General features: G+C 42.2%; 1 protein-coding gene across 1 annotated transcript in view; it reads right to left on the bottom strand.

Moving 5' to 3' along the window:
* Positions 1 to 1,495: 1,495 nt before the first annotated feature.
* Positions 1,496 to 26,933, bottom strand: part of itgb2 (integrin, beta 2) — a 37,921-nt gene continuing 12,483 nt past the window's right edge. The window contains exons 7-16 of the mRNA XM_076081034.1: positions 20,463 to 20,621; positions 19,438 to 19,533; positions 19,244 to 19,333; positions 18,935 to 19,072; positions 14,388 to 14,578; positions 12,695 to 12,927; positions 9,577 to 9,796; positions 9,231 to 9,442; positions 8,042 to 8,208; positions 1,496 to 2,052 (exon numbers count right to left, since the gene is read on the bottom strand). Of these exons, the coding sequence (XP_075937149.1) occupies positions 1,987 to 2,052; positions 8,042 to 8,208; positions 9,231 to 9,442; positions 9,577 to 9,796; positions 12,695 to 12,927; positions 14,388 to 14,578; positions 18,935 to 19,072; positions 19,244 to 19,333; positions 19,438 to 19,533; positions 20,463 to 20,621 (1,572 nt within the window). The 3' untranslated portion in view covers positions 1,496 to 1,986. The remainder of the gene's footprint in view (positions 2,053 to 8,041; positions 8,209 to 9,230; positions 9,443 to 9,576; positions 9,797 to 12,694; positions 12,928 to 14,387; positions 14,579 to 18,934; positions 19,073 to 19,243; positions 19,334 to 19,437; positions 19,534 to 20,462; positions 20,622 to 26,933) is intronic.

A 26,933-nucleotide genomic window follows, 5' to 3' on the forward strand; every position in this document is an offset into this window, starting at 1 on the left:
GTGCTGGTAGCTTTGTCCGGAGTGCGCAGCTCGCGGACTCATGGCGAAAAATACGTGATATTGTGGTAAATCTTCTGTTCGAATATATTAGTTGTGTAGGATTGTGTTTGGAGTGTGTAAAAATGGCTTACATGATATTGTTGCCCAGACTTTGTTTTTAATCTGGTATATAACATGTATACATGTATTATATTCGCTCTCGATAAGTGCATTTTTTCGACGGTATATGCTACCCCCTCTGGTACCGAGAGCCCCCAAATTTGGGGGCATCGGGCATAACAGGATTTATTAAGTGAACGGCAGCTGTGGTAAGTGAAGTGCTCCCTGTAGCATTAAGGATACACTTAAAAATTCTTAGTTAGATCTCACCGTGTAGTGCACTTACAGAGCACTACACGGTCAGAATCCTACATATGTGACTGAACTACTTCACCCATATTCACCCGCCCGCACTCTCAGGTCAAACGTTTTACGTCTTCTGTCTGTCCCACACACACGATTTAAGACCCGTGGTGACCGAGCATTTGAGGCAGTAGCTCCGAGGCTGTGGAATGCTCTGCCTGCACCTCTACACCTCACAGATTGTGTGAACACTTTTAGAAACAAGCTCAAAACGCACCTTTTTAAACTGGCGTTTGGGTAAAACCCGTGTCCTAGACCTGCTTTTAAACTGTTTTAATTTTTTATTTTTTCTGTGTGTATGTCAATTTTTGGCCCTATGGTCACATTGTGTTTTTTTATGCTTGTAATTTCTGCTCTGTTAAAGCACTTTGTGACTTTTGTCTGTGAGAAGCGCTCTACAAATACATTTTACTTACTTTTTACTTACTTACTTTTGTGTTTTGTTGTCGTATAAATATATGTGACTGGTTCATGTGAGTTTGTTCTTGTTATTGTGTTTATTACATTGATTCTGACTTGTCCGTTAATGACGAAGCATCCCGTCATCGCGAGGTTTGCCGCGGTTGTTTTCCCATTAAGCTAGTTTAGCGTAGTCTCAGCTGTTTTTTGTTTTGATTTTTTTTTGTTCCGGGTTCAAAGGTCACAAAGCCCATCGTCTCCTACGTGAGCACAGTCCACCGAAAACATATTTCCCACAATTTACGTTTCTGCATTTTCCAAAGGCACTAGTATTATTCAAACGTATTGTTCGGTTCGTAATCCTCGTACCGAACGGTTTAATACGAATACGTGTATTATTACACCCCTAGAAACAAATACTAACCGTAGCTGTGGCTCTATTCTATTCTATTGAAAACTAATTGTGTTGCCATTCACATCCAAAACACTAGAACATTTTCTTAAAGACCAAACTAAAGCTAAAAGGAGAGGGAATATTGGATTTACTGCAGATTTAAATCTTACTTAGTCTATAGAACATTTAAAATAACAAACTGTGACTATGTTTAATTTTCTGATCTTTGGTCATTCATTTTCCATTTTTCCAACTGAACTTGGATTTCACAGACATACATTTCAGAAAATGTCTTTCAACTATAAATGTAAATCAACCTTTATTGTCACACATTGTATTGTGAACAGCACAGCACGCAGTGAAATGTAACCTAGCCTAACATTAGGAGCAGCGGCTGGTTCCTTGCTCAAGAATACCACAGCAGTGCCCAGGAGGCAAACTGGCACCTCTCTACCAGTCTAAACCAAGTTCCCAAACCAAGTGCCCTTGGACTGAGCTACTGCCCTCAAAATGATGGATCCAGTATATGTATATAATGCCTGATTTCTACTCCGGGTGCCTCGTGGTCACCTAGACCAGCTGTGAGCAAGCTTTTTTGCAGAAGTATAAATTAGACATCACACATTACATTTTGCCAATTCTCTGTCCTACTCTCCTATTGTATAGATTATGAGCAACATACATGACTATATTTTACATGTAAATATAATAAGCAATGAGCAATAGTAAGTAAACAATAACAATGCAATTGCAATCATGTTGAGTAAATAGCAGCAGTTCAGCACTAATCCTCATTCTCCAGTGAAGGTTGGGTTGGTCACAGTGGTGGTGGCATTCTGGAACAGTGGGTTGTCAGCCTGGCAACACAGAAATCACAAGGATTAGTTTATTTTCATCTATGATGTTATTTTGATATTGTCTTCCGGTGAGATGGAACAAGCAAAACATCACAAAAACACATTATCATTGATGCTGGACAGATGTGTTAATCTCCCCAATGTAGAAGTACTATAAATTCACTCACTCATAAATACACAGCCGGTATTCAAGTGATGGCAGAGTCTCAAATACAAGCGGCTGGTGTCGGGCACAAGCAAAGGCTGGTCTCTCATAATGGCAGTTTCAAATAAAAGCCTAGTTTTAGTTTGCAGCAAGTTACCTTGCCCTTCAAAAGAACCAGAATCAGCTGGTAAATCTTCTTTCCTTAAATAATAACTATTTAACAGAGATAAGTGTCATTCAGACACCAAAAGTTTTATTTATATTCAAAATAGTTTTATCCCGAAAAGAAGAAGAATGAAATTATTCAATCTTCCCCACAGTGTCACATGACAGGGATAATCCTATTGAACTTGATGTTGAATTATTTTCATTGTTAAACTGTAAATATTGATTGAAGAGGTTTAAACTTTGATTAGTTCAGCTGATATTCCAACAGTTGTAACACCAGACTAATAGGGGTAACAATACACGCATTCGTATTGAACCATTCGGTACGAGGCTCATGGTTTGGTACGCACTAAGAACCGAACAATACGTTTGAATAATACTATTGCATTTGGAAAATGCAGAAGCTTAAATTGTGAGAAATATATATCGTTGGAGCCACTGTACGCAACATGGCAACCCACCCGACGTAATAGACAACGTGCTGTCTGACACTCCCACCATGTAACAGACAATGTGCTACCACGTAACAGACAACGTGTAGTCTGACACTCCCACCACGGAAGAACAACATTCTACACGCTACGCTAAACTAGTTTACCAGGAAAACCAACAGCAGCACACACGCTACAAACTCTCCCGCAGCCTAGGTAGCTACATAGAAACCATACAAACCAGCTACAAACCATAATTCCTGCTTTGTAAAAGACAACAAAAGCCCAAACAGAGAATCAAATGTCCGAAGCACCCGCTGTTCCTCTGATAACAGACGGCCGGACGTCACGGACTACACAAAGCTACCTGACTAACTGAATGGAGATGAAGAGCCATGTTCTTCAGACCTTGAGAGTCTCCCCAGTGAGGATTTGGCATTTCTGCTTTTTTGCTGTATTGAAAACGTACCGAACCGTGGCACCACTGTATCGTATTGAACCGAACCGAGAATTTTGTGAACCGTTACACCCTTGCAGACTAACGTATTTCTATTGTGAAGTCTGAAGAAGAGCTTTGCTAAAGTCAATTCCGGCTTGTTCAAGGCTGCTTTTATTGTGAAACGGGAAGCTGTTCCTATTTAAATCTAAGCTTCAAGTTTCTTTGACCAATGACTGCTGGTTTCTTCTCTTCTTATTCAACTGTTGCTCAGAGGATCGTTGTCTCTTTCAGCTGTCAATCTGGTTCAACCATTGAACAGCGTTTTGTTCTCCATGATCTCCACCTTGTTTTTTATTTGTTATATTGTCATTACGGTCTGATATATCTCCTATATCTGTATTTATTAAAGTGGATTTATCATTTTCATGTTGTTATTTGTCATTAAGGTCTGCTATATGTCTTATATGTGTATCTATAAATGTTTATAATTTTTATATTGTTTTATGTGCATTTTATACATACCCAGGGACAACAGATAAAAATTAGAATTGTGCTCTATCTGGTGCAACACATTGTTATTATTGTACACTGTCCCTGTCTTAAAGCAACCAATAGATGAATGAATGAAAGGAGTAATACTCAACCAATTTGCTTTTAGAATTTCCCTTCCTGATGCTCACACTGTAAGCAGAAACATCTTTATTTACCTTTGGATCAACTTGTGAAATTCGGCCCAGTTTCATAGGGATCTCTGGCCAATCAGTCAATCAGTTTCCTCCCTTTCCTAATGGACTCTTCAGCCATCTTGATGACTTCAGGGGGGTTTCAAGTGTGAAGTCCCATGTGATGTGTCATCAGCTTGGTTGTCCTTGGAGCTCACTTGCCCCCATTGCTTCTCTTAAGATAGGCCATGGATCACTGGAACTCTCTTGGTCACGAAAGTAGGGAAACTTTTTGTCTGATTGTGGATATATCCCAGTACAGACGTGCTATCCGTCTAAAAAGTATTTGGGCATTGCAATCTGTTTTGCAATCTGTATTTGGGGATTGCAAAAGTATTTTGGGGATTGCAATCTATTTGTGTGGAGTCACTCTGGATTTTCCCAAAACAAATCCAACATGGACGTTTCTCATACTCATACTATTTGTGAATCAGAGAGAGCTAACAGTGCCATAACCGTGCTCACTTACGTCACAGAAGTGATGGAGCTCTGCATTTCTGATGGGGCCAACATTTTCAGGTTTCATTCAACTGTCCACATTAAAACTGCTTAGCTGTTCCAACTCTGTGATCCATTGCCGCCATTGCTTTGAAAATTCTTCTGCAATGATTTCATCCCTTCAACACTTCACTCAACAGAGTTCTTGGAGGATTTGCTTTGGTTTTAGTATGAATGGGGAAAGGAATCCTAATGGATCTTAGATAGAGAGGATACCTCTTCTGGTAAGGGCTCTGTTCTTGATTGTGACATTAAAGGTAAAAGAATATCATCCCAATTGCCATTTCAATGGGCATTTTTTTCCTGTCCAAGTCCAGATCTTTGAGTAGCTTGGCTGTGTGATGTACAGGGATATTTGCTGTTACTGACCCATTTGGTTAATAAGAAGCCTCCCTGGGCGCATTCATCTCTGAAGTCCCTGAACGGCATAATAGCTTGTACTACTGTGACCACTGACTTCAGGCAATCATCAACGTAGGAATTGTGATTGTCTCAGTTACCTCTTTCTTTAGCTTTAACCATGACCTTAGCTCATTATGGCTCCAACAGATGATTCCAACCAACTTCCTCAAACTGAACTGTGATAAATCTGACATGATCATCATCGGTCCCAAATCCCTCACCAAAACCAGTCACAATTTCTGCCTCACCATCGACAACTCCACTCTGTCTCCCTCCCCACACATCCGCAACCTTGGAGTCATGTTCGACAGCAACCTCTCCTTTGAACACCACGTCAAACAAATCACCAGAACTGCCTTTTTTCACTTAAAAAACATAGCCCGTCTCCGCCCATCACTCTCCTCATCTGCTGCTGGAACTCTGATCCACGCCTTCATCACCTAGCATTCTTCACGGCACATCATCCAAAATCCTAAATAAACTCCAGTACATCCAGAACTCTGCTGCTCGCCTGCTCACCCACACCCGCTCCCGCGACCACATCACCCCTGTTCTTCAGAACCTCCACTGGCTCCCCGTCCCACAACGGATCCAATACAAAATCCGTCTCCTCACTCATAAAGCCCTCCACAATCAGGCCCCCTCCTACCTCACCGACCTGCTTCACCACCACACTCCATCCCGTCGGCTCCGCTCCTCTGATGCCAACCTCCTGTCTCTTCCACTCAGGACCAAGCACCGGACATGGGGTGACAGAGCCTTCTCCATATCTGCCCCCTCCCTCTGGAACTCTCTCCCCAAACACATCCGAGACTGCACTGAACTTTCCATATTCAAATCACAGATCAAAACCCACCTGTTCAAAACTGCTTTTAATGTGTGACCACTATTGTGTATTTTATGTTTTTAGTGTATTGCTTTTATATATGATGATTTTAATGTAAAGTGTCTTTGAGTTTTATGAAAAGCGCTATATAAATAAAATGTATTATTATTATTATTATTATTATTTATTCATGTGTTCATCACTTTAAAGGTGGAGCTTAATTCAATTACTTTTCATGCTGCTAGTAATATACTCTATAGTAAAACATATAAATTTATGTGAAGGACTGAAATATATGTACTTTGAATCTTTTTTTATATAAGGTACCAGAGAGCATAAATCTCAGGGCAGGATCCCCCCACCACATAACAAATCCCAATTTAACCTCTGGTAATATGTAACATTTCAACACAAATTTACAGGATTACAGCAGCATAGTGGATAGTGCAAACATGAGATATAGTAAAAAACAAGATCAAAACAAGTATTATAAATAAGTAAATAAGTAATAAACAGTAAAGAATATTCACAAAGTAAAAAAGTAAAGAAATCCACAATAACTATAATATAAGTAGAAATATTATATATACAAACAGAATCATTTTTATTGCACGGTGTATTTCTACTGCACAGATTTTTAGTGTTGTGTTGTGTGGTCTACTGGGAGCACAGCTGGTTGTCCAGCCTGACAGCAGCAGGAAGGAAGGACCTGCGGTACCTCTCCTTCACACACCGGGGGTGTAAATAAGCAAAAGATTAGGTAATAATCACTGCCTCAAGGCACGTATCGTTTCACTTAATATCTAACTATAAAGCAAGGAATCTCTTGTCTGTCTGTCTGCGTGTGTGTGTCCTTCACATATCTCGAGAAGCGTTCATGGACTTGCATTTGTATAGCAGATTTTTAGTCTTATCCTTGACCCATTCTGCACACTCACACAGTGATAGCAGAGGAGAACATGCAAAGGAACTGAATGTTTTTCTGGAGAATGAATCATGTAGCTTGCCAATCAAATCTGACAGCACAAAACTTGAGAAAGTGTGTTGTGAGATCGTAGAAAGATATGAAAGCATAAAGGTATAACCATCACAAACATATAGTTTGTTCACCTTTTATAACTGTCACAACATGTAAGTTGTTTACACTTTTTATAACCATCGTAAAATATAAACTGTTTTATCTCATGATAAGTGTGATTTAACATAAACTGTTTTATTTCATATTAGATGTGATTTAAAATATAAACTGTTTTATTTTATGATAGCAGTGATAGAAACATATAGCCTGCTTAGACACTTTATCTAACATAGTCACTTTAGCCTTGAATAGTGCTTTGGTTCTATCCGGACCAAACCAGTTACATTCTGTTGCTAACTCTGGTACAAGATGCCTCCTGTATTTGTGAAGCATGTGATTAGGGGAGGTACTAGAATCAGAGTAGGATAAAAGAAACAGAAAAACTGAGATTCAGCTTTTTCCCCCATCTCTAGAGACGGGATATATTTCTTTAATAAAAATGAGACACCCCGGTTTAAAGGGAGAGACTTCTTTAATAGACCCTTAGGGGTCTTGCCCCCTAAGCGGGGAGTAGAACACCCTTCTGCTGTCCCATTCAGAGATGGGCGAGAAGACAGCATGAAAAAGAAGAAAAAAGAAAAAACACAGCGAGAGACCCTGAAAACAAGCAGGATGTCAGCATTAGTTTTAATACCACTGAGATTGTTTCATTGAATTTAAATTGTTCTATGTGATTGCTTTGGAAAAGCTTTAATAAAACCACAGCCTTGCCATTTGTAAGTGACTGGACCCAAACTAGAGACCTTGGTTTTTTAGAACAGTTTGACCCTTTTCCCCTGTCCCTCATCCGTGTGATACAGAAGTGACGACTGACTCTACCAGAGGAACTTAAAGGTGAGTACCCTGGGTGAAGACTCGGCAGTGTTAGTCATAAAATGGTGAGAAGTTCACAATAGGCAATAGTAAAGTACAGACGTTCTACATAACTATTCATACTGGGTGTTAGGGTTACATCCTACTGAGAGCGCCTAGGGCATAGCCGTACAAGGCTCTCAGGAAGACAATTAATTCCAAAATCCTAACTATTCAGCTACGGGGTGAGATAAAAGGCCTACGGTATTGTTCTGATACCTCCGTGAGGAAACTAACTCACGCGGGAAGGACAACCCTCAGGAGTAACCACCGTGTTAGGTGCGCAAGCCTGTCCTGCTTTCCCCGGGACGGGATCCATTCATGCTACAAGTGGCAAAATATCAACACCATGAAAGCTCTGGTGATTATTTCTAGATTTTATTTTTCTAGGCAGTGATTGTAAAAAATGACATTAAAATAAATCTCACCTGTGCCCACTTGGATTTCTTCTTTTCATTTTCAAATTTCCTGAACTCTTTCAGGTCCTTCATGTAGAGAAGTAGCTTGATCAGCATCAGCAACAAGATGCCAATGAGAGCCACAGATGCAATAGAGCCTCCAATGATAGGTATGATGCTGGGTGGTTCTGGACAGTCTGGAGGAAGAGGGATGAAAACAGAAAGTTTTACTCCTTTCCAAACTGCTTGACTATAAAAAAAGAATGAAAAGGACAAAGTTGTATGTTTGATGTGTATGTAGGCTAGTGGTGCGGCTCTCGCAATGGCAATTTTGGTCTGCCTGTTGGTCCGTTGGACTACCTGTCCTCAGCAACAACGAGTTGCCGTGCAATTTGGTTCAAACATTGATTTTCGATTCTCTGAACTGTCATCTAGCGCCATCATCAGGTCAACATTCTACTGTGCCCAATACATCCCAATAGCCTCAGCTGTACTTTGTGTTTAGTGCTAATTAGTCATACACTGAATATAAAAAGTGGACGTCGATACTGTGACGTCTCCCATTGGTTTGTGGACTGCCGTTTTCAAGCCTCGAGTTCGACTTTTTGGCCGTTACTCTCTTGCATTTTTGCAACCATTGAAAGTTAGTGACCAAATTTGGACTGTGGAGGAGTGACAAAGAGACACTGTATATGGCTCTGCTAGCAACCTGTCAATCACAAGGTAGCCCCGCCCTAAAGCATCCCCTGCTTTATGGTCTGTTTGACTCTAAATGGACCATAATGTACTAAATGAACATCGTGCTGTATTGAAGAAGACTTGAAACTAGAGATTGAGACCATAAACTCATGTTTACAATCTTTACTGAGGGAATAAATCAAGAGAGAAGTAGAGTCATTTTCTCATAGACTTCTATACAACCAGAGGAGTCGCCCCCTGGTGGACACTAGAGAGAATGCAATGCAGGTGTAAGACACTTCAGCATTGGCTTTACTCTTCAGAACCACAGGCTGCCGCCTGTAATTAGTAAATGTTAGCATGTGTGAACATGATCAACATCATACCTGCTTAAGTAGCCTACAGCTCTAACAAGTCTTGGTCCTGTTTAATGTTTCCAAATACCAGAACCACTGAAAACTGCATTGAAACAAATACATTGTTCATAAATGTAAGAGTTTGACAGCTCTGAAGAGTTTTCTGTATTTCATCAGCAGCTTACCTCTCTGTTTCAGAATTTCAGCCTTGTAGTTATCCACTCCGAACAACTGGTCCAGATTAAATTTGATCCAGCAGCCGTCTGAGTCCTTTTGCTGGCACTTCTTGCTTTGTATGGTGGACTGATCTACCATAACATGATCAATGCTCTGGCAAGCCACACTGCAGTTTTTTTTAAAGGGACCTGAGTCAAAGCCGAGGCATTCAATGCAATTCCTGAAAACAAAGGTTAATAGCAGGTCAGTAGTGGAGCTACTTTGTTGATTTATGAGTCCTTTTTGTAATTTGGTGAGTCAACCCTTCAATAATAATGAGACAGTAAAAGTTAAGTAGTAGTTTGGACTCCTTACAATTTGGTCTGGCAAGGGTCAGTGCAGCCGAGGCATGTCTGGCATCGTGGCTGCTGGTATCCCTCCTTACACTCACAGCGGTTACACTTGCAGGTCCCTCTGCCGTAGCAAACGGTGTTGTTCAGGGTATGACAGCCATCCTCAGACACCTGACACTGACAGGCTGAGCCCTCATAGCCTGCATAGCATTCACATTTGCCACAGGTACACTTACCGGTCCCTACAAGTTGTGAGGAACAGAGAGGAGAGTAAGAGTGCTATACTTGCTTTAAACCACACATTTGTGTGTACCACATATCCTGCATTCCCTCTGGGTGATGGTTGTAAACAACCTCAGGAATTAATGCCAAGTATCGGAAAAAAACACAACAAAAGCAGAAAGCTTGGAAGAGGAACTAATGAGTTGTTTATCTGTTCAATTCAATTTTATATGTATAACTCAAAAGCACAAATTGGCCTCTGAGGGCTTTACATTCTGTACAGCAGTGGTTCTCAATTGGTCTGGCTGCGGGACCCACCATCACCCCTTAATGACAAGCCGCGACCCACGACTCAAATTATATATATATATATATATAATTTTTTATACATATATATGTATAATAATAAATAACGACTGGATTAAAAAATTAATTACGGAACGAAATTAATTTTAGAAAAATTATTTTCACTGAATTGCCCTGCAGCTTTAAACTCAGTTCATTCAGGGTGAAGTGAAGAAGCCACAATATCATATTTTTCTCATCTACTAAAAAGAGAAATTAGTGTTGGAAGAATTCACCTCTATGAGTCTGTCCAGTCAGAGTCTAATGACTCTGGTCTCTCTGGACATTTTCTCTTTTGTAAATCATCCTATGATTTGACTTTCACAACTCACACTACAACAGTCCTGCTCTGCTGTCTCAGGGTACATCCCAAGTCTCTTAATGTCATCCCTGTTTCCCTCACTTGCGTCCTTTCCTTGCGTCTTAGTCCCTCCCACCAGGGATGCATGGAGGAAACCATGCGAGGAGAGAGGAACGAGGAATTATGTTTTAAGAGACATGAGACGTCCTTTCCTCAGTTGCGTCACGTGAAGCAACGTCTGTTTCTGATGACGGTGCTGATGATCACAGCTGATCAGCTGTCAGTCGGCTTTAACAGCTGGAGAGACTTTAGATAAGTTTGTGTCTGTTCACATGATCACTGTACTTAATAACAGTAACTAATAATACTAATAACTAATAAAGACACACAGTAATCACCACTGTAGAGGTGTTTCTCTCTGTAGTCTGTTAACAAACTGTGTCCTGTGTTCTGTTTATAAGATCAGGATCCATTTCTACCGGCGGAATGCGATCGTCTTATTTATGAATTATTTGCGTCTGTACGTTTTGAAACTGTGACTGTGACGTCATTATTAAATAACCCAGAATATGATTATTGTTTCTCTTAAATGATAAAACTCATCAAACACTCAGGAATGATGTAAAATGTGTTTAGTCTCTCCAGGTCTCTCTGACTTTAATTGTATTCATAATAAAGTTATTGAGGGAAACAGGAGCGAGGAGCGAGGAGCGAGGAGCGAGGAAACGACAATTAAGAGACTTGAGAAGTACCCTATATCCTCGTCTCACTCAAGTCAGGAAACCTGTCAGAATGCCCATATTTTATTGGCTGAGCTTTATCACGTGATGTGATTCACAACGCATTGGTCGGTGTTTTTCCTGCACCGCTGAACAAGTGCTGTAAATGCTGGAATAATTCCGCTGCTTAAAAAATGCCCTTCAAAATAAAATCACTTTTTTTTTTTTGTCAGGCAAAGGCCCGCGACCCACTGAAAACTGGTCCGCGACCCACTTTTGGGTCGCGACCCACCAGTTGAGAATCACTGCTGTACAGCATACAACATCCTCTGTCCCAGGACCCTCGCATCGGAACAGGAAAAACACCCCAAAAAAACCTTTAGAGGGGTAAAAAAAGGAAGAAACCTTAAAGAGAGCAACAGAGGAGGATTCCTCTCCAGGAAGGACAGAAGAGCAATATATGTCATGTGTACAGAATGAACAACATAATTGAATTACAACATAAGTCAATATCTATCTAGCTAATGTGTTGACCCTCAAAAATATACCAAAAGAGAAATATTACAGCAGGACAGTGTATAGCACATACAACCAGGTCCTGGATCATACAGACAGACACACAGAGAGAGAGAGAGAGAGAGAGAGAGAGAGAGAGAGAGAGAGAGAGAGAGAGAGCATTGTCAAGCATTGTCAAATAAACATCACAACATAACTAAAGCCCAATACAGACTTATCACAAATGATACAACAGTCTAGTGAAATCCAACATTGAACTACAAACCCAAACCTATGCCATAGTGTCTACAAGCCTCTTGCATCAAGCATACATCCAGCTTACAGAGCAAGGTTCCCTGGAAGCTATGGTCAGATCAGTCTGCTGTAAAGCCAAATGCAGTTTACTACTGCTTCCACTGTTTACTGTCCATACATGTAAAATAACGGGCTTCAAATAAATATACAACTGTGACAGATTCTTTTTCCACCTCTTCCAAGCGGCAGTTCATTTATTAAAACTTTGCCTGCCTATCTCTCACAGCCTTCACTCATTTTCTATCAGAAGCAGCAAATCCCTCAGGAGAAGCACAATGGAGTGAGGGAACATTGAGCAGCTACATGTCTGCTAAATAAATACTATAATGATTAATAATGTAAATAATTAGCAGCTTTACACTGTTTGTCTTTACACTGTAAAATGTCACAGCATATCTTGGTTCCTTTAAGAACAGTTTGTGTATGGTATGTGTTTATGTTATAAGAAATATTATGGGCATCCTCGTGGCCCTTGGATGAAGACACGGACCATGTATTTCCCTTTCTCATTTTTTTTGCATGTGACCCATCTTCTCTCTTCCCTTATCATCTATCTTTAACAATCCACCCCTCCCTCCCTACCCCCCTTGCTAATTAGCAATCAACTGCATTCAACCCGTATGTTAGGTCTTAAGGATACAGAATGTGTTTTGTATCTGCACTTGTTAAACTACAATGGAAAAAGTTTGTTTTTTGTCTGTAACATTAAAATGCAGATAATTTTAAAATGACTGAAACTTTACCTCCACATAGTTTATTCATGAACCTCTCACAGTGTTCATCGTCGCATTCGCAGAATTCACCATGGTAACTGCTTCCTCTTTCTGTGGTGTGGCACTCGCACCTGCCACAGACACAGTCTCCTTGACCCTCACACTCGGTGCCATTCTGCCTCTGACAGGATTCTCTCAGGGTACGCTCGTCTTTTTCGCCAATGGAGCACTCGCAGAACTGACCGATGGAGCCTTCACTGCAGCTGCATAAGGACATGTTAGAAAGAGTGATAAAACCTAAAATTGGCATAAAAAAATGTATATCGTAACAAAACACATTAAAGAGAGAGCGTGTTTTCCACCAGCAGTTCTCCCTCTATGATGCATTTTATTATAGACATTTCATTCATCAGTTTTATGAGCAAAAAAAAAATGTTCTTATCCGTCACCTTAATAGATTTTTCCATTCCATTTATTTAGTGAATCACAAGTTATTGTTTTGATATTTGTATTTGTGTAGGGATAAAACAAGCTTTAGAGGTGTTGGTGTATTTGTTTACTTTTTTAATTTTTTAAATAATTGTATTAAACTTGGGTTTTTAACAGCCTTTTTGTAATAATTATTCTTTGAACTCTTAACTTATTTTTAACTAAGTCTGTGTGATCCTGTTTGCTAGCTGGAACTTCTAGACGCCACATTTAACTGGGTGGCATAGTTTGTTGCAGTCAGTCTAAAATGTATTATTGATTTTATTATTTCTTGTTTTGATTTAAATTTTTCATTTATATCCCATTACTTTATACGTCATGCTGAAATTTTTTTTAAGTATTGAGGACAAGACTACTTGGTTAACATTATGAAAAGATCATGGGCATAGTTAACAGAAACCAACATTGACTGTTGGCAGGACACGGGTTGTGGTTTGCAGTCTCTTTGTCAAAGTCAATCATTCACCCGGAAACTTTATCTATCTAACAGCCTTCACACATATTGTATATAGCAGGCTGTCTCTTGCCTCTCGCAGGATTAAAGATTGTGGGCGTGTTTAACATTAAACACATGATTTACATATTCTCTGATTGGATAGTTATTTCTACCAATGCCACAATTCTAATGGTCAAATAGTTAAAATGTCCCAGGAGCTCAGTTTCAATGGTTCATTTTTTGAATGTAAGTTCCTGTTGCACATTACAGTTACATCACATTGAATAGGGCAGTGGTGGCCATGTTCGAAAATATGCCCAAAGGTGCCCTCTGAATTTACCCAATGTGCAATAAAAAGTGATGCAGAACCCTTTTAATGTGCCCTACCAGTAGGAAAAAAGTCATGCAGTGCACTGATGGGTGCCCTTAAATCTAGAGCAGAGGGTATGTATTCATGCTAGAAAATAAGTTGGCCTCTATGTGTGAGACAATGTCGTGGAAGATGACGACTTTCTGTGCACTGGTGCCCTTTATATATATTTTTACCCCTGCCCCTCAAACAGCCTGAGTCCACCATTGGGGTAACCATTTATCACTTCCATTGGCATTTCCCCCATTCGTTGAAGGGCTTACATAGTTGAGTTGGAGTAGAAAACAGCTGTGACCAAGAGCTGAGAATCAAAACAAGTGTGATTGGTTGTCTCTGGACTGTCCCACCTGTGCATCAGAGGATGGTTTGCACAAAGCTACAACATCACATCACTGACACAGTCATTGTGTAAGGGGTGTAAAGCTTACCTGCATATACCACAGCTGACTCGTCCCTTGCCATTGCAGTGTGGATGACTACTGTCCTGTGGGTCTTCACATTGACACTCACATTTTGTAGATACGGTCACTGTCAATGTGTCTTTAATGCCCAGTGGTCTAATAGTGAAAGTCTGGTCCTCCATGCATGAGGATGCTGTCACTGTGACATCAAAAGAGATCTGGAAAGGGCAGTAAATGTTAAGGAGTCAGAAGTGTAATACATTTAATACAACATTTAAAAAATATAAAAAATAAGACTCAAAATGAAATAATTACATTCTTGATCCTCTAGTGCAGGGATCTTCAACGCTTTTCAGGCCAAGGACCCCCAAACTGAGAGATGGAGCAGGGTACTATATATATTGTATAAAATTGTGTTTTATATTAAACTGGGCCTAGTACCATGTATAAACATACCTCTTTATTGTGCATTCAGTACTAAGCTATTCAAATAATACACAGGTTCATATGTTCATGTTTTTATTTTAAACATGTGCAAGATACAGTGAGTAGGGTGGCCGTGCCACTGACATTTATAAACACACTTTGTCAGCTGATACCAATGCCAATATCAACATTGTCTGTCAATTGTATGATAATCATGCATACAAGCTATTCAAATTGACCTTTTTATTTTAAACATAAATGTGGAAATGAAAAATGAGTGATGGCCTATTAGTGCCACTGCCATGCATAAACATACCTGTTATCATTCATACAGTACTGAACTATTACAATAATGGACATATTCCTGTTTTTTGGTGGAGTTACAAAACGATCCATTTTCGCTCATAACAATGTCCGTAGACTCATAATAATATACTGGCCTCAGTAGTTGGCTGTTGTGGATAGGAGCTGCAGTGTTTTAGCCAGGAATATCTTGCAAAAATGATTGCACAAGGATTCGTGTTTTTTTTTACAACGGTATCTTCTTTTCAAATAATATTGCAGCGTGAGTCCTTGTGCCTGGAATCTTAGTCAGCTGGGGACTGAGTAGGCTCTTGGTAATTCACAGGGAACCTGACAGAGCCGCATGTAACATGCGGCCTCGTGATTGGCACAGCAGCGATAGGGGCGGGTCCTCCTCTTTGTGTGCAGGAGGCCTAGAGGGACAGGTCCAGGCTAGTCTCATGCTGTGAGTGAACGGGTTGGTGCCCAGCTTGAGAGAGATCCTTCTGCCTCCATTTATCCATTTGCTACAATATGTTGTATTCATGTTAATGTGTATTTAAAGACATTTAAATGTGTGAAAAAATTAAAATAAATGTCTAATCAACCAAAGATTTCACGACCCCCCTGCAGTACCTCTGCGGACCCCCTGTTGAAGACCTCTGCCCGAGTGTATTAATTATACGGTGAATTGGACAACTCCAATGCACCATTTTTCCACCATCTTGGCATTATCTTTCCCTGTTAGCCTGAACAATTAATGGGATACACTGATAGTTGCAGCACACCCTGTGGTCCCTTTAAAAGAAAATGAGAACCACCACCCTGGCCTGCACAGGAATTGTCATCGACCTCCATGTGACATTGAAGAGGCGTATATGCCATGACAGACCAACAATGTCAAGAGACTTAAAGTCTCCACCCCTGATGCCTCTAATTTTTTGGACTTCCTCAGAGACCTCTACCAATTGTTGAACATCAGATTTGGGAGAAGCAATACATATTCCTTACTGTTTTTGGAACAGTTTAACAAAGTGCCAGTGTGCAATTGCAAGGACACTGAGTGGTGTGAGGAATTTAAGTTTTAAAGCGCTCCTAATTATGGATATAATGTGATACAGTATATTTGCTTGTAGGAGTCTGGTCATTTCATGTATTAATTGTCTGTGAGAGGGGGTTTGAGGAATGTGCTGGAGCGGGGGTTGTGTGAAAGTGGCTGGCTGAGGTGTTAACATCAAGACAATGGGGCATAGAACCAGGTGGGGCTTGTTGGACTTCAGCCAATCAATGAGCTGATCGATGAGCTGAGGAATGCAACTTTGAGGAGACAAATGGTTTGAAGCTCTGGGGGATTTCAGATCTTCTGCTGGCCACCCAGGAGGCAGACCAGCCTCCTGGGTGGCTCGGATTGGATCTCACATTCATTAGGGCCCGAGCACCGATAACGTCGGGCCGCAAGGTCCCGATTGAAACTGTAGGAATTATTATTATTAGGGCCCGAGCACCGACGTAGTCGGAGCGGAGGACCTATTGTTTTTCGATTGTTTATTAGGGCCCGAGCACCGACATAGTCGGAGCGGAGGACCTATTGTTTTTCGATTGTTTATTATTATTATTAGGGCCCGAGCACCGACAACGTCGGGCCGCGAGGTCCCTATTGAAACTGTAGGAATTATTATTAGGGCCCGAGCACCGACAACGTCGGGCCGCGAGGTCCCTATTGAAACTGTAGGAATTATTATTATTAGGGCCCGAGCACCGACAACGTCGGGCCGCGAGGTCCCTATTGAAACTGTAGGAATTATTATTATTATTATTATTATTCTTTTTCTCTCGAATGAAACGCCATTTTGGGGGCTTTATCATGTCCCCAACATCCCCATATTTGGCAAGCATATCAGGATTGCGGGAAAATTTGATATTTTATGGGTCCCATGCTCGAGCATGACAAAATTGCTCGCTAGCGCCCCCTAGAAGTTGGAAATGCAAGCCCCGACAGCCCGTATGTCCAAATGACTTAAAATTTTACGGACATGAGCAACTGAATGAGTTCTACAAAAAATCCTCTTGGGACCCTAAGCTCCGCCTACCAACATTTTCTGCCATTTTGAATTTTGTAAAAAAACAAAAGAAATTCACTTCTCCTAGACCCTGGGTCTGATTGGTACCAAATTTGTTGTGAATCATTATTGGATATATATCATCAAAAGTTATGAAAATCTTGTTGATATCTTATTGCATTAAGAATATATGGACCAATGAATTTCATAGGGGCGTGGTCTTCTACAGCAATATACTGTATATAACTTCAAAACCATGTAGCCTATCCTCACGAAATCTGTAGCATATGTTAACATTGTGTCCTGTAACATGCCCTCAAATTTTCATTCCATACAACCACTAGGGGGCGATGCAATAATACTCCCATTTCTTTGCATTTTTTGGCATTTTTCATCGTTTTCAGGCATTGTACTTTAACGAACTCCTCCCACAGAATTTATACGATCAACTTCAAATTCGGTCAAGATGATCTAAAGACATTAATGATGAAAATTTATTAAAATGGTCTACTGACATTGAACGACCTTCGTTTTATGTGGCGCCAATGTCACGCACATTTCGTGCCGTTCGCCATGAAAGAGGAAGTTGTTAACTCCAAGGTACTTTATTCAATCTGCCCCAAATTAGTTCTGCATGATGCTGGTCCAGGCCTGAGCACATTTCCATGCCAACATTTTCACAAAGTCATAGCGCCACCTACTGGCAAAAGGAAATGACAAGTTTTATACTTTTATGTACTCCGACTAGGAAGTTGCCCAGATCAGTCTCAAATTTGGTAAGCTAATTTGTAACACGTTGATGATGCTTCACCATGAATATTGTGAGTTGTCGTTAAACGCTGTTGCCGTTGCAACGCGTCATTCGCCATGAAAAATGAAGCTTATTTTTCTGTGACTTAGGATGCTCAACAAGCCTTGGAACTTTGCACAGGTGTCATAGGTAATGGAAATAAATATTTCATATGGCTTTTTGGCTTGACCTTTTCAAATTGCCTCGATAGCGCCCCCTACAAATTTTCGAAAACGCAGCCCCAGCGCTACGTTTGACCTACATGTATGCAATTTGGTAGACACATGTATCACATGACGACTTAAAAAAAAGTGTCTTGGGACAATGCTCTAAAATTAACAGGAAGTCGGCCATTTTAATTTTTGTGTGAATTTTCTCTTGATTTCTAGTCGCTATACTTTAACGAACTCCTCCTAGGGACTTTGTCAGATCCACTTCAAATTTGGTCAGTATAACCTAAAGACCTGCTATTAAAAGTTACTCAAAGCTTTACGTTTGATGCAACGGCGTGGCCGTGGCGTGGCGGCCATTTTACGTGAATTAAAAACGTCTCGCTTGCGGACGCGCCGTCTGACAGTCGCGGATGTTCTCGGCCGCGCAGGCCGGAGTCCCGCTGCCACCCCCGACGCGCTGCAGATTGCTGCTCGCAGCTTTAATTTTATATACAAGTTTGTTTTGTTATTAGTAGTGTGATTCGGTTTGTGACTGTCTGTATCTGTTTTTATGCTTCTTGGATAATAAATCCATTTGATTTTTACTTTAACCTGCTGTTGAGAGCACATGGCTCCAAGGGAGCAAGGTGGCAGTTGTAAATTATTATTATGGTTATGGACACAAAGGAGGAAGTCTGGAGACGAGTAGAGAAGAGGGACAGTGTTATGCCAAACGAACAAGTTGACCGGAACTCGGTGCAGTAGGCAGATTCAAAGGTCTTGAACCAATGGAACAATAACTACATGCGCTTGATATATGAACAAACTATGAAAAGTACATGTAAAACTACAAAAAGAACTGACCTCCTGTCCCACTCGTACATTGTGACAAACCCCTTCACTGTCACCTGGTGGTCCTGCATGATCGCACTTAGGGGTGTATTCAACTCGTACATTATCAGGCAGATTATCATGGGTCAGAGTTACTTTGGAGGACAACCTCTGTCAGGGATTACACATTTGAGAGTGTTATGAGATAAAGACAAAAATACAATAACAGCAATACAACAATATAAGATTAAGAAAAAAAAATGTATTGGTTGCAAGGGACAGTTACACATACACAAAGGGAAACATGTAGCAAAATGTGACAGTAGCAAATTAACAACTTACATTGTAGGCGCTCTCAATCAGTTCAACAACATTTTTAGAATCTGATGACAGAACTCCCACCTCTGATTTTGGAATCATTTTAGAAAGTTGCTGGGATAAAACAGAAGGTCAAATTAAAAATCCATCAGAGTAGGAATATAATATGTGCTCTATGAATAAATAAAACCATGTACAGAAATAAAAGCTTCATTTACCTTGTAGACAATTTCCACATTTTCTGTCACTGCAAATATTGGCTGAATATTGTTTTTCTCCAACTGCATAGCTAGTTGTCCAACAGATGGGTAGTCCTAAACACAACATCAGAGAAATAGTGAAAAGTTGTACACCTAATGTCCATGGTAAACTTCTTACATGCTAACCTCAAAATAAAATAGTCTTTTGGAATCAGTGTGGCAATAATAAATGATAATGGATAGTTGCAATTTAATATCTCCGCCAGGAGACTCATGCAATCACTAGCATGTTTGTGTGTGTGTCCGTGCACGCGTATATCCGTGAGTGAATGTGCACCTCTGTGTCTGTCCACGCCTAATCCCAACTTCTATTGCACGCTCAAGGACCTCTCGTGATTGCGGTGACTCGCACTTTCTCAAATCACCTTTTATTGCCCGTTTTATAGTGCCACTGACTGCCTGCTGAACCCTCACTCACTACTCTTAAGAGGCCATTGCTGCCCCCCAGCTGCTGCTCTGAGCCCACAGACACAGCAAAATCATAGACAGTTTGTCTATGGGGAAAACAGTTTGCTCACTTTTATTGTTTTGGATGGTGTGTTTGAATAACAGGCAATGGAACTACACACACAGCTGACTGCATCGCCTCTGCTCAGCGGCCAGAGACAGTTATTTTGTGCCTCTTTATTGGGCATCAACCTCCAGTTTACATGCATATTGTCAAAAAACTAGACTTGAAGCCTAAATAAGAGCTTCAAGCAGAGCTGAGATGCAGGCCTGTACAAAGCCTGGGCAGACATATTCATAGATTACAATGAGAGCTTATATGTTGTGTTAGATGTGCGGGTGAAAAACACGTCTGATATACTTTCAGTCATAGACGGGGGTGTTAGACAATTTTGATTTATATTCATTCAATCAAATATTACAGTGGTTTTTGCAGACACAGGGCTGGCTGGGATCTGCACATTTCTCGTTAAAACGATTACAACAACAACATGGCAATGCAACCCTTTGATTCCTTTATGTTATTCCATACATACCATCTCATTGCTGTTGGTGTAAAGATTGTTTTCCATGTGACACTGTTCATCATTAGGTTCCAGTATGCCAGCTAATTTTCCATCTCCGGCCATGTGGAATCCAGCATCAGTGGTCAGCACTATCAGCCGAGTGCTGCTGTTCCTCCAACCTATTTTGTCCTAAACAACGATGTGTCGTAGGGATCATTTAGGCAAGAAAACTTCAAAGGCGCACAAACAATAACTTGACAAAATGTTACACATTTTCATTTCATGATGTAATAACTCCCACTTTGTAATAATCTGCTGCATTTTGTAATAAACAGCTTGAGAGCAACATGTCATATACAGTATATACCCAAATTTTGCAATAAATTATTACATATTGCAGTGGTCATTACAAAATGTGGGAGTTACACTTTTATATACAAAAGTGCTCAACACGAAATTCAGAGCATATCTATTGTCACAACATGGCAACGGCTAAGCTAAAGGGAGCACTAACAATCCAAACAATGGAAACAGTACTGACAGAGCTAACAGTCTTATTCTAAAGAAAAGTGTTTGAACTGGAGGGTGGGTGCTACGCTTCGGAATCGACGATGTCGGTTGGGACGGCGTCACCGGCTGTAGTGAGAACAGTGCAGAGCAGCGACCGTGAGCTCACATGCTTCTTAAGAGCAGTGTTTATTTTTGTCTGTGCTGCCTTTTTAAGTTGACCTGTCTTGTTCAGTATTTTTCTGTCTTGTTCAGTATTTTTCTGTGGTACATTCACTGAAAGGAACGCGGACGGCCAGCTACGTGAACAAAGCAAGGAGAAGCTCTGATAACAACACATAAAGAGGGAGAGAGACCTCATTGTCTGCTCAGGTAGACATTACTTATCTATATCTTTACATGGATAATAGTTGTTTCATGATATATTACCTCTGAATGTAGGATAGTAAACCTTTAAGCTAAATTAAACCTTCCAAATATTAAATTAGACCTCTTGGACCTGTGGTGCCTCCCTTGGCGTAATAGTTGACTCTGATCTCAGTCTAAATAGCCACATAAAAGCAGCGACAATATTAGCTTTTTATTACCATACATATATAATCAAACTCACAGACTTCATTAAAAAAACTCATTCCTGCTATTGCTTTGATGACTGCAAACATCCTTTGATAGGGCTCTCCAAAACGACCATCAAAAAGCTTATTCAAAATGCAGCTGGTAGAGTTCTTGCAGGGACCAAAAGGTTAGACCACCATCACTCCCGATTCTTAAGTCATGACACTGGCTTCCTGTCAGCCAAGTTTAGATTGATCTTGATCTAGACTTAACTCTTGGTCTAAAGATTCCTGACATTGGATATGTAGATGCCTGTTTCTCAGACCACCAATGTCGTATGTTTAAGTTTTTTTGCCTTGTGTTTCCTGTAACCCAGTCCCCAAAACAAGATCTAGAACTTTTAACTAATCCTCTGCTCCTAATTTCAACACTGACTTTTACCTCCTCGCCAGTTTCTCTGGCTCCCCCCTCCTGCAATTGAGCTGTTGAATAATTATAATAACACATGTTCCTCCATCTTAGATGAAATCGCTCCTAAACATCAGCTGCATCACCAAGAAGGCTCAGCAGAGGATGTACTTCCTTAGGCAGCTGAAGAAGTTTAACCTGCCAAAGACAATGATGGTGCACTTCTACATACACTGCATCATTGAGTTCATCCTCTGCTCCTCCATCAGCACCTGGTGTGCTGCAGCCACTGCCAAGGACAAGTTCAGACTGCAGTGTATCATTCGCTCTGCTGAGAGAGTGATTGGCAGCAATCTGTCATCCCTCCAAGACTTGTTCGCTTCCAGGACCCTGAAGCAGGCAAGAAAGATTGTTGCTGACACCCCTCACCCTGGACATTAACTGTTCGAGTCCCTTCCCTCTGGAAGGAGGCTGCAGTCCATCAGAACCAGGACCAAGACCTCGCGCCATAAGAACAGTTTCTTCCAATCTGCAGTTGGGTTCATAAACAAAGCTCGGGACCCCCACTGACTCTGACATCCCCAGGATAATTTCCTACTGTTACACAACCTTGCACATCCTTTCTATATGAAAATACACTTGCCACTTTTATATTATACTTGTTTTAACACACTGTTATCTGTTTGTTTGTTTACTATATCTTATTGTAAATTTTTATATTTTTCTTTTTTAAATTACATACCTGCAAACTTGTCGCTTTTTTTTTTTATTAGTGGGGGATCACCTGGCCAGCCAGCGTTTCTCCGATTGGAGTGGGACAAGGAGAAAAGGTGATGTCGTGATCTTCTCAATAAAACATCTTTGATGTGACGTGTCAAGTCTTGGCCAATCAGCGTTAAGATGTCTACACGTCTTCATGGAAAGCTAGTCAGCTTGATATCACGTTAGTGTTAACGTTAGTGGATTGTATTGGTGTTAAAGTTAAAGTTATGTTATGTTCCGTTACAGTTCAGACTTAGTGGGTTAAGGCTAACGTCCACTGCATGCGAAACTTTGTCGACTGTTAACGTTCGTCATTATCGCGATTTAGGAAAAAAACGTAACGTGATGAAACATGCAGCCCCCCCCCCCCCCCCCCCCCCCCCGTGTTCCGGTTCAGTTCACGCGGTCACTCATTAAACCGTTATAACCAGCGAATCTGGTTGCAGGTTGTTTGTTTTAACTCAAAGTACAATGAGGCGATTTCGTGGTCATAATAACTTTTATTACCATGTAAAATGAGACCCAGATACTGATACGATGATGTGGTCAAAGTGTGAGGATTTATGTCTAACTCTGGTGTATTTCCCTCAGTAGTGTCCTCCTCCGATTCCCGCCCACTGCCGTGCCTCTCTCCGTAGGCACAGCTGTGCCTCATCTCCTGTGATCATCTCCAGCCGAAATAAATACTCCGGTTTGTAATGGGAAAATATGATATAGTCTCATGTACAGGTTTAAAGAATGTAAGTCCTAAAAGTGCAGACACCAAACTGTAGTTTCAGTAGATGACTTTAATTAGTTTAGTATCCAGGTGTCTTGTTATCTGTTATCATTGTGCACTGTTTCTTTCTTCTTCGTAAGACAGAGACACAGAGAGGCCTTGATTAACAGAGATCCTCTGTTTGAAATACTTTTGACTTCCTTTGTGACGCGTTATCTGAAGTTGTAAAGGCGTAAACCGTTGCATGCAGATATGATGTGTGAGGGTAAAGAATGTCTATTCTGTCTCTGCAATGGTCATTTTAACGATGTCACAGTGGCTTCAAAGGAAGCATCTGTTGTGAGTTTAAACTGATTATTGTAAGGCAAACTGTGAACAAAGGGATTTGCAAACCGGAGATAAAGCATCTTCCTGACTGTCTTAAATGAAGTATACCAGTGGTTCCCAAAGTGGGGGTCGCGACCCCTAGGGGGGGCGCGGTGGTACTACAGGGGGGTCGCGGCTTCATCACCAACCCACACACACAGACGCACACATACACCGGTAAAACAATATAAAATAACCGACGTGACATGCACTGTGTTCCAACCACGCCACCAGAGCGGCTCATGTCACAGACCAACTGTGGCAAAACCAGCGAGAGCGAGAGCGAGCGCGCGCCCGAGCGAGAGAGCGCGAACGAGCGAGGGAGAGAGAGAGTGAGGGAGCGCGAACGAGAGAGAGACACACAGCGACACAGAGCGAGAAAGATACGGAGCGACAGAGAAAGATAAAGATAAGAGAAGGAAGTATGTACAAAGATGGACAGATTTGTGACTGGTCTAAAGCGCAAAAATATTTTATACAGTTCATGCATTATAATGCAATTCATTAAAAACCAAGACAAATTTGGGGTCGGGTTGCGGGGGGGGGGGGGGGGGGGGGGGTCGTCCAATGTTCCTATATCATCAAAGGGGGTCTTGACAGAAAAAGTTTGGGAACCACTGAAGTATACTAAGGCTCGAAGGATGACCTGCCTTTAACTGTGTTCTTTGTGTATTCTTGTTAGCTAAAGCAGATAACAGGAAGCTGTCTGAGTATAAATGTCCATGCATTGTGACTGTTATGCAGAGCACTCATACAGATCACTGCAATGTGTCTGTGAGACTGTTCTCTTTGCTTGCAAGCAAATAAATTGACTTTACAAACCTTGATCGTTCATCAAAACTCTGTTTTACTTTATATTGATAGAAAACCTCAACTTTCTTCTCCCGACTAGTCATAAGAAATATTCCATAACAGGTTACTCTCATCCCAGTTGTCAGTCCGTCCGTTTACCTACCTGGTATTCCGACCGGTGAGTCGTTTTTTCACTCTGAAAGTTCCGCTAATAACTACCCGTGTGTTTTCAACTTACCTGCCGTCAAGTGTCGAGCCTCAGGTTTTCACCTGTACGAAGAAGCCTTCCAGTTCGTTCCTCGGAGATCAGCTGTGAAGTCTTGGCGGTCCTGTGTCGAGCCTCGGGTATCACACAGTCGATCCAGCCTGCTTGCCTGCCTGCCAGCCGCGGACGCGGATTAGCCACTTTCTGGCTAGGATCCGAGCGGAGCGCGAGGACGCGCCTCCGTGTTGACATGACTGTTTTCCTGTCGGCTTCGTCTGCCGCTCCGAGGGGATTAGCCACTTTCCGGCTTGGACCCGTGCGGAGTGCCTCCGTATTGACTTTATCTATTTCCTGTTTTTTTTCCCTGACTAAGAGAAATAAAGAATCCTGGTTTGAGAAAGAACTCTGCTGTCCTGTGTCTGCATTTGGGTCCGTGAACACACCACATCATAACAGAACGGACTGACCAAATTATGGACCCAGCAGGATCTCCTCCTGCAGATCCCCTGCAGGTGGCGATCACAAACCAAGGCGTTCTTCTGGGACAGCAAAACCATCTGCTGCATGATATGCGGGGATCGCAGCAAGCCATCGGGTCTCAGGTGGCTGAGATCGGCAGCATTGTGCAGGGACTCGACTCGCACAGCTCCGTCCCTCCCCCCTAGAGTCGACGGCGGGAGACGCGCCACCGGTCCGTGAGTCATTTGTTCCGTCTCCTGAACCCTTCCACGGACACATGAGGGGATGTAGAGGTTTCCTGCTCCAGACGACATTTGTGTTCAACCAACAGCCCCGCACGTATGCATCGGACAGTTCTAAGATTGCCTATCTGACAGGTTGCTACATGGCCGTGCTCTTGACTGGGCCCAGGCCTGGTTCACCCAGACCCCGTTGGATACGGTTTCTTTTGGACAATACCTGGAGGCGTTTAAGAGAGCTTTCGACCACCCTACATACTCTCAGGACGCTGTTCAGAACCTCCTTTGCCTCCGTCAGGGCTCTGCTAGCGCCGCTGAATATGCTATTGACTTTCGTATCCTGGCTGCAGAGTCCGGTTGGGAGGAGAGGGCGCTGAAGGTTTTTTTTCTCAGTAGCCTGTCGGAGGGATTAAAGGAACGAGCTTGCTGTTCTGGAGGAGGCCAAGACACTGGAAGACCTGATCGCTCTCACTATCCGACTGGATACTCGGATGCGGGAATGTCGGAGAGAGCGTAACTACAGGTTCCCAGCACCGGTTTGTCAGCCAGTAATCACTTCTGGTCGCCGGTCCCCAGTTCCACCTTGCCGCCGCAGCCCAGGCCACCAGCAGTCGCCCGCTCCGGCACCTCCTCCCGAGGATCGGGATGAACCCATGCAGTTGGGACGGTTCTACCTGTCTCATGGAGAGAGGGAGCGAAGAAATCCGTTCCGCAGCCTGCCTCTACTGCGGCGAGCCGGGGCACCGTATCCCTGTCTGCCCGGTGCGACCAAAAGAGAGGGCTCGGCAGTAAGAGTGGGAATACTGGCGAGCAACTCCACCCGACTCCCCCGTACCAAGTCCCGTCTCACACTGCCAGCTAAGTTATGCCTGCCGTCCGGTCCTCTACTGGTCTTGGCACTCATTGACTCCGGAGCAGAACAGAGCTTTTTGGACTCCTCCTTGGCCTTCGCTCATGGGATCCCCTTGGAGGAGTTGGAATGCCCTCTTCAGGCGAACGCTCTGGATGGAAGTCCCTTGACCAATATCACTCACCAGACTCGCCCTGCTCATGTCAGGAAACCACCAACACGAGATCCGTTTCTACATCTTCTCTACGCCCCAGACACCTCTGGTTCTGGGCCATCCCTGGCTCTGGGACCACAACCCACAGATAGACTGGGCAGGAAACAGAATCATCGGTTGGAGCCCTAGATGTCTTTCAAGGTGCCTCAAGTCCGCCATTCCCCGGCAGACCTCTTGTCTCTGCACCCCTACTTCCGGAACTGATCTCACCTCGGTCCCCTTGGAGTATGCAGATCTCAGCGAGGCATTCAACAAGGAACGAGCCCTTTCCCTGCCACCCCACCGACCCTACGATTGCGCCATAGAACTATTCCCCGGCGCCACCCTGCCCTCCAGCTGACTATACCGACCGGAACGCGAGGCGATGGACGTATATCACAGACTCCCTCGCTGCTGGAATTATCCGCCCGTCATCCTCCCCAGTGG

The sequence above is a fragment of the Anarhichas minor genome, unplaced genomic scaffold (assembly GCF_050575085.1).
Source record: "Anarhichas minor isolate MPS153535 unplaced genomic scaffold, ASM5057508v1 ptg000078l, whole genome shotgun sequence".
NCBI lineage: Eukaryota > Metazoa > Chordata > Actinopteri > Perciformes > Anarhichadidae > Anarhichas > Anarhichas minor.